The sequence below is a fragment of the Artibeus jamaicensis genome, unplaced genomic scaffold, assembly GCF_021234435.1.
Source record: "Artibeus jamaicensis isolate MK-2021 breed Jamaican fruit bat unplaced genomic scaffold, CSHL_Jam_final contig_3109, whole genome shotgun sequence".
NCBI classification, from domain to species: Eukaryota; Metazoa; Chordata; class Mammalia; order Chiroptera; family Phyllostomidae; genus Artibeus; species Artibeus jamaicensis.
In genome coordinates this window covers 7591-15131 of record NW_026521716.1, presented here as the reverse complement: position 1 = coordinate 15131, position 7541 = coordinate 7591, and the positions used below count along the sequence as shown (strand labels likewise).

The 7541-nt window shown below is 58.5% G+C and overlaps 1 protein-coding gene across 1 annotated transcript; it reads right to left on the bottom strand.

Annotated features, from left to right (window-relative positions):
• Positions 1–5418: 5418 nt before the first annotated feature.
• CUNH11orf86 (chromosome unknown C11orf86 homolog) lies at positions 5419–6385 on the bottom strand. The gene is made up of 2 exons (XM_037135215.2): positions 6079–6385; positions 5419–5517 (listed from the first exon to the last, which is right to left on the bottom strand). The coding sequence occupies exons 1-2, from the start codon at positions 6346–6348 to the stop codon at positions 5419–5421; spliced, it is 369 nt and encodes a 122-aa protein (XP_036991110.2). The 5' UTR covers positions 6349–6385.
• Positions 6386–7541: the final 1156 nt, after the last annotated feature.

The following is a 7541-nucleotide window of genomic DNA, read 5'->3' as shown; positions in this document are numbered from 1 at the left end:
CTGTCCCTGTCCTCCACGCTCAAGTCCTTGACGAGTGGGAGCCTGGCTAAGTGTTGGTTGAATTGACCGCTTGTGCCTGGATCTCAGAGAAGGAACACATGGCCCGGCAGGGGTTGGGGGCAGGGAGGGTGTGGTGGCCGCCACAGTGGGTGGGGTGAGGAGAGAGGCTTCCTCCCACGCGCATTCCTGCACTGGCACTGAAGGAGAGACCACTCCTGGGAGGCCCCAGGGAGGCCGTCTGGTCTGCGGCGCGGCCCGCTGTCCTGGAGCCTGGTGCCCGCGGCCCTGCCAAGGCCCAGGTAAGCCGAGGACACGCTGGGCCGTGTGTCGGGCTGCCCGAGGCTCTCATTGTGTGGTGCTTCCGTGGGCTGGCCCTGGGCTCAGCACCTGTGTGCCTTGGCTTATCGAATCTCCAACACGCCTCCAGCGGCTGCTATCATTACACCCGCACTTCCCAGAGGAGGCCGAGGAGGCTCCGAACAGTGGCCTGCCCAGGGTCACACAGGGTCAACTCCATGGAGACAGACCGTTGTTATTTTTTATTGAACAGATGGGGAAACCAAGGCACAGAGGGGTTAAGTGGCTTGCCCATCACCCCGATAATAAGCAGCAGAACCAGGGTTCTCACCCAGGCACTTGGCCACAGAGCTTTTACACACTTGCCCTCTGGCCTGACGGTGACAGTGGCAAGGATGAAGGCCAGGACATGGCACTCTGCAGCCTGCAGAGCTTCAGCACGCGTGGCACCTCATGGCCTCTCAGCCCAGGGGAGACCCAGGGCTCACAATCTCCACTTCACAGATGGGGGTAGCGACTCGCAGGGCAGGGACAGGGCCCCAGGTCTGACACCGAGGCCGGGCCTGCTGGGCCCCTCCGAGGAGCTGGACACACTGAGTTTGGCGAACCTGAGCAAAGGGGTTTTGGGCACCCGGGGCAGGTGGAGTGCCTGAGCTGGGAGGCAGGAGCTCTGGGGAGCGAGAGCTCTGGCTCTGAGAGGGGCTGGGGCACGCAGTGTTCCCTGCTCGCCTCGTTATTCTCCTCCTTAGCGTGGCCCAGTGACCCTGTTTCTGCTGCAGGATTTCTCCCCCTACCTGCTTGTGGCCTCTTCCCCCTGTGGGCGTGGCTGCCAGCCATAGGGAAATGGGGAAGGGGTCCAGCCAAGCCCAGAGCATCACTTGGGTCTGGGAGTCAGGGCTTCCCACTTAGTCTGGCTCACCCTGCAGCCCCGGTGAGCACTTACTCCGCTCTGCTTCCCAACAGAGCAGCTGGTCATCTGTCTGTCTGTCTACCTCCCTCTCCATCAGAACTGTGAGCTCCTTGAGGGCAGAGGTCACATGGACAGATCAGATGAGCTGTGAGCTCCCCGGCTTTGGAGACGCGTGTGGAGAGGGAGAGGCAGGCTGTGGCAAGGATGTTGAGCGGGGCAGAGAATGGAGCTGGAAGGTGGTGGCAGTTGGATGAAGGGTTCCGGGCCCCTCCGCCTCTTGGCTCTGAGACCTCCTGGCACGGGATGAGCCTGCGAGGCTCTGCCCACTGTGGGCAACCAAAATAGAACAAGGAAGCATGAAATTGACTTGGCAAGGAGGTCTCTTTGTGACCTTTGGGCAGGCGATGGCCTGAGGGTGGGTGAACTCAGAGCCCAGGGCTTTCGCACTGGTGGGGTACCCTCTCTGCATGGGCCACATTGGCATCCACACCAGGCGTCTGTGAGGAGTCACATCCCTGTACGTGTCTCCGTGGTGTTGGCAGTGTCCTCTGAGGTCTGCTTGCTGGCTCATTGGCTCAGGCGCCGACCCGCCTGGAAGCAGCCTGACACCTGCCCCTTCTTCCCTCTGTGAACGCAGCCCTGGCCCGATGCAGTGGGGTACCCATGCCTTCTCTTGTCACCTCACCCCACCCCACAATCTGGCAAAACAAGGCTATCTCCTGCCTTTGACAGATAAGTAAACCGATGCCCCAAGGATGTAATGTGTGGGCAGCAGCCACAGAGCCTGGCCCGAGGCCCAGTGTCCTTCCCAGTGGCCCTTCTGCCCCTCCAAGAGTGAAGTTTTCACACGTGGATGAAACCAGGACACGCAAGGCCTGAAGAAGGCACCTGGGGTGGTGGGAGGCAGAGAGGCGGAGAGGAAGATCATTCGCAGCAAATTATGTCTGGAGCCTGAGCCAGGGGCGCCTGGCGTTTCCTAGGTCACTGGAAGACTCTGCACCTCCCGAATGCTCGTGTTCTCTCTGGCCTCCAGGCCTTGGCTCCACCTGCCACCCCCCCCCTCCAAGTCTCCACTTCGAGTGTCCAGTCATTCCACAACTATTTCCTGCGCTCCCGCAGTGAGGCAGACGCTGTCCCAGGCGAGCTGTTTGCAGGGAGCAAGGAGAGCATTGTCCTGCCCCCTCAGGGGTTCCAAGGCCAACACATCAAATGAGCTGAGACAGGCTGGTGGCGGGAGTAAACCCCAAAGCAGTGGCTTAACACAATGAGGTCTATATTGCATTCAAATCACAGCCCAAATGGGTGGCCAGGGGTCCTGCTTCAGTGTCACTGCCATCCCCTAGCCTTAGATGGGGTCCCCTTGGACCCTCTGAGTCAGGCTGCCCAGTGAGGAAAGGCCGGGCAAGAAGGTTTCATGACTAGGTTTGGGAGGTGTGCCTGACACTTCTGCCCACACTGTCCTGGGGAGAGCTCAGCCACACAGCCACACTTGCCTGCAGGGAGGGTTGGGAAGTGCCTCCCGGGACGTCCAGGCTTGGTGAACCGCCAGCCACGCACTGCCAGGTGGATCACGGACACACTGTCTGAGTTTCCTGGGGCTGCTGTCACAATTCCCCAAACTCAGTGGCTTAAAACAGCAGAAATCGATCCTCTGGTGGTCCTGGAGCCTGGAAGTCTGCACCCAAGGGCTGGCAGGACGGAGCTCCCTCTGGAGGTTCTACGGGAGGGTCCTCCCTGCCTCTCCCGGCTCCTGGGGACTGTCGGCCACCCTGGCCGCCTGGGCTCGTGGCTCCCACCTTGGCTCTGACTTCACATGGCCTTCCCTCCCGAGTGCTTTCCTTTGCGTGTCTCTGAGGTTACTATCGTTGGACTTAGGCCCCTCTGTAGTAATCCGAGATGATCTATCTCATCTGAAGAACCCTCATAATTATATCCACAAAGACCTTTTTTCCAAGTAAGGTAAAATCCACAGGTTGTGGGGATGATGAGAACATGGTCCTCTGTGTTCGGGGGCCACCTTGCAGCCCACCAGCAGAATTGCCTGGACTCCTTACCAGGGCTGCAGCAAGGCCTCTTAGGGCCTCGCCCAGGGGTCCCATCTTCCCGAATTCTATTGGCCAAAGCAGGTCACAAGACCCACCCAGAATGCCTCTCTCGATGGGGGGTACGGCAAAGACATAATGCAAGACAGCGTGCACCGTGGGAGGGGTGGTCGAGGCTGTCTTCGAAAACCACCTGTCAGAGTCCGTGTGTGTTTTGGCAAAGCCACTGCTGAGGGTCCTGGACATGTGCTTCTGGTGACAGGGTTGCTGCTGAGGCCGGGGTTGAACTGTTCTGTCGGAGGGGAAGCCTCCAGGCTCGTGCCCTGCAGGCCCAGATCAGCCACCAACTCAGTGAGTGACCGTGGGCCAGTCTCCCAGTCTCTCAACAACCACACATGGAGTACTTACGGTGCGCCAGGCCCCAGGCGGGGCACAGGGGTCCCAGTGGTGAGCAAGCTGGGTCCCTGTGCAAATATCTATCTTACAGATGACAAAAACTCATAGCTGGACAAACTGATCACAGAGAGTGACATGTGGAAGGAGAACAGGAGAATGTTGGTCAGAGGAATCCTTGAAGACAAATAACCCAGGATGAACCGCCAGGGCAGAGAGCTGGGGGGGGGGGGGGGGCAGTGAGAACCCCTGCCCATTCCGGCCTCAGTTTCCTCCTCTGGGCATGCCGTGGACTCAAACGTTCTCTCCTGGCGTCCTAGAGTTGCTCGGAGGCACCCCGGGGGCTACTGCAGGAGGGGTCTGGGCAGGGGACATCTAGTTTGTGACTAATTGGGCTCGAAGCTTCTGGTCAGCTCCCACAGTCTAAGTTCCAAGCCAGCAGCATCCCAGTCTCTGATCCTAGCGACTTTCTGGGACAAAATTTTCTCAGGACCCTTCTTGTTCCTCAATGGTCCTGCCAGGGTCGTGGGTCCTGGGGAGACAGGGAGCCTCCCTTCTGTCTGTTGGACCCTCTGGTCCCCCTGCCGTCACAGAACAGACCTGTGCCAGGAGGCTTGCAGCTGCTCCCTCCCCTTTGAACTTGGGTTTGCTTGAACCAGAAGAATCCCAGGGGCCACCCACGAAGTGCCAGTGTGTCTCAAAGAGCTGGGGCTCTTCAGGGTTAGCCACTCCCCTCTCTGCAGCCCTGGGTGGGTCCCCTACCCTCTCTGAGCCTCAGAGTAAGCCCTGCCCTACAGGATGGACCAGAAAAGCAAGACCCCAGTGACAGCCAGGTCCTTCAAGGCTGGCTGGAGTCTGCACAGGGTGAGGTGACAGTTACTCTGAGGTCAAGAGAAGTGGCAGGAAAGATGCAGCCTCCTAGGGAGCCAGGTTGGGGCCAGAGGACCTGCCCCTGGTGCCCCTGCCCTGCCATTCTGGGAAGCTCCTGGCCGGGCCCGTCCCCACAGGAGTCTGGCAAGGCTTAGAGGCCAATTAGTCACCAGGCAAATCATTTACTTCATTTCAGCAATCTTTATTTCTGCCTTCCATCCCCGTGTTGGGAACTGGGTGGCATGGGGCCAGAGATGCCAGGCAATCATCCCCCTCTGGCCCTCAGTTTCCCCCTCGGTCACACAGGGAGGGAAGGTCCCCCTGTTTTCTTCATCAGGGCACTGTAAGGGCCAAAGTGACCGTACCCGGGCCCGAGCCTTTCGGCCCCCAGAGTGCTGCACTGGGGACCACCCAGATTCACTCCTGGCCCTCAGGGGGCTCTAGGGCTCTGAGGGAGGCCCATGCCCCACCCGCCACATCAGCTGGCAGGGAGGGAGAGCAGGAGGGACACAGCCCCACGACAAGGCAGGTTTGAGAGCCTCTCAGCCACAGTTCTGGCTTCACTGAGCTCTGCCCTGGAAGTTTAGGACTGGTCTCGTGTGGGAACCAGCAGCATCCACACCTGCACTTCTGGGTGGGCTTTTAAGACCCTCATGCACATCACTGTCCAGGGGGACCCCATGACATTTTCCAGGGGGCAGAATCTACCAGGAGGCGGAGCTGCGCCCCCCTTTTCTCAGCCATGTTGGGTCTTAGCTGTGACAGAGCCTTGGAGAGGACGACCAGAGCGGAGGGGCAGCGCAAGGCCCTCAAGTGAGGTAGTGGCAGAGGTCTCGGCCACGTAAGGCCAGGCAGACACGGCCATCTCATCCGGGCACAGCAGGGCCACCACGGCTTCTAGCGGCCTCAGCTGGTGGTGTTCAGAGGCAGCTCCGAGGAGGTTGGCTGGTTCAGGGTCACAGCAGGGAAGCTGGCAACGAAGCTCTCCCACCTTCTTCTCACCTGCTGGGAGACAGAGGAGCAGGGAGATCAGGGCACTGGTGCGTCAGCAGATGGTGGGCCTCAGGAGTTGTTCCACCTACAGCCACGAGGTGGTGGTAGACCCCAGAGACAGAAGCACTAGGGACCCTTTATTCTCCTGGAGGAGTCAGGGCCAGGACGCAGCTCCCACCGAGTGGCGCTGGACTGTCCCTTTCCCGGGTAAGGGGAACACAAGATATAACCCTGGGAAGTTGTACTGGCTGATCTCCTTGCCTCCAGCAAAATCCTCCCATCCAACACACTGCCAGATTCATCATCTTAAAACAGCTCTGACTATATCACGGGTCTGCTCTAAAGCCTTCCTGGGCTCTCTGGAATTTATCTATGGGCCCCCTGAGATACGGCTCCTGAATACCTCTCTCTCCAGCCTCATTTCCAAACAAACAAAGACAAAAGCTCGGTTGTCTTCCTGGTCCTTGGCCCGGTGATTTCTACCTCTGAGCCCTCACTGCCCTGGGTCCCTCTCCTGGGAGTCCCCACCCTCTCCCTGTAGCACTCATTCCTCCATCCATCCATCAGTCATACCTGCTGATACTGCCTCAGCCACCGCCGGCTGCCTCCTTGCCGAACCTGGATCAGCTGCTCCGTGTCCCCCAGGCCTCCTGGCTGCCACTCCTGATCAGGGGAGTCCAGCCTTTCTGGGCCCTCCTCTGAGGATCTGAGCTTCCCACGATCCTGTCGGAGACTCAGTGCCCGGCGCAGTTGGCCCTCCACGGGCTTCCCCCAGGGCTCCTGGAGCTTGCCATAAGAGCGCCGTGGTCCCCGAAAGGACTGGCTGCGTCGTCCTGTCCCCATGGTTCCAGAGGCTGTAGGCACAGGACTGCTCTAGGTCCTTGGCGAGTCACCGGCCTCTGAGATGGCCCGGTCCCTCCACTCATCTGACGGGAGCTCACTTGGGGGCAAAGGTTGATGCTGCTGAGGTGGCCATCATAAACCAAAGGGCAGGCCACGGGGGCCAAGCATCCCTGAGTCACCATCTGGGGCAAAGGGTGCAGGCCTCCCCCCTGCCCCCAACTCCCGCCTCAAGGCAGCCTTCCCTGACCACACCGTCCCCAAGGAGCTTGGCCCCCCCTAAATCTCTGCAGCCCTGGCTGTCCACACTTGCTCTGCTGAAACTCAGAACAGACTCAACAGCAGCAGCATAGAGATGAACTGTCAGAGACAGGCCAGCTCCAACCTACAAGTCAGAACACGGGGACAGGGAGGGGTATGGTGCCCGCGGGGGCTGTGGGAGGGGAGTTCTTTAACGGCTATAGAGCCCCGGCTTTGCAGGATGAGAAAGTTCTGGGATGGGGTCCATGACCGTGTGAATGCAACACTACTAAATTGTGCATAAAAATGGCCAAGATGGTAAATTGTATGTTTTTTGTGCATTTCACTACAACTGTAAATGAAAAAAAAGAGAAAGAAACAGGACAGCTGCAGGCTGGGAGATGGGAGACTGGATTTTCTCCAGCAGAGAACAGGGTCAGGAGCTCAGGTTCTGAGGACGAGCTGCCTCTGGGGAAACGGTGGCTTCATCACTGCAGGTGGGTGACCTCGGGCACCTCTGCCCAATGCCCTTGTCTGTAACAGGAACAAATAACTCGGAGAACTGTAGTGAGGATGCATAGGTGTGAACAAAAACCACCTCCGTCTTTGTGTCCTTGGGAGCTGTGACCTTTGACCAACCATTGTCCTTAGCAAGCACACCAGAGCCTTCTAGTGCTGGGCGGTCTGTGCCCCTTAAAGCAACATACCATAAATACTTTTATTAGTGATGGCTGGGATGAATACCAAACTGGTGACAGTTCCGCTGGGACTACGGCATTCTTTGTCGCTTTGTCTTGTCAATCAGTCATGCCTGAGTCATATTGCTAAAAACTGTACAGCTACAGGAGTCGTTAGCACAGAATAATTTGCTCAAAACTGCGGGGCCTTCCTTCCGCTTGGCCCTCTCATCCCGAGAGTAAATAACCCTATAAAAAAATGTTACATTCTACAGAATT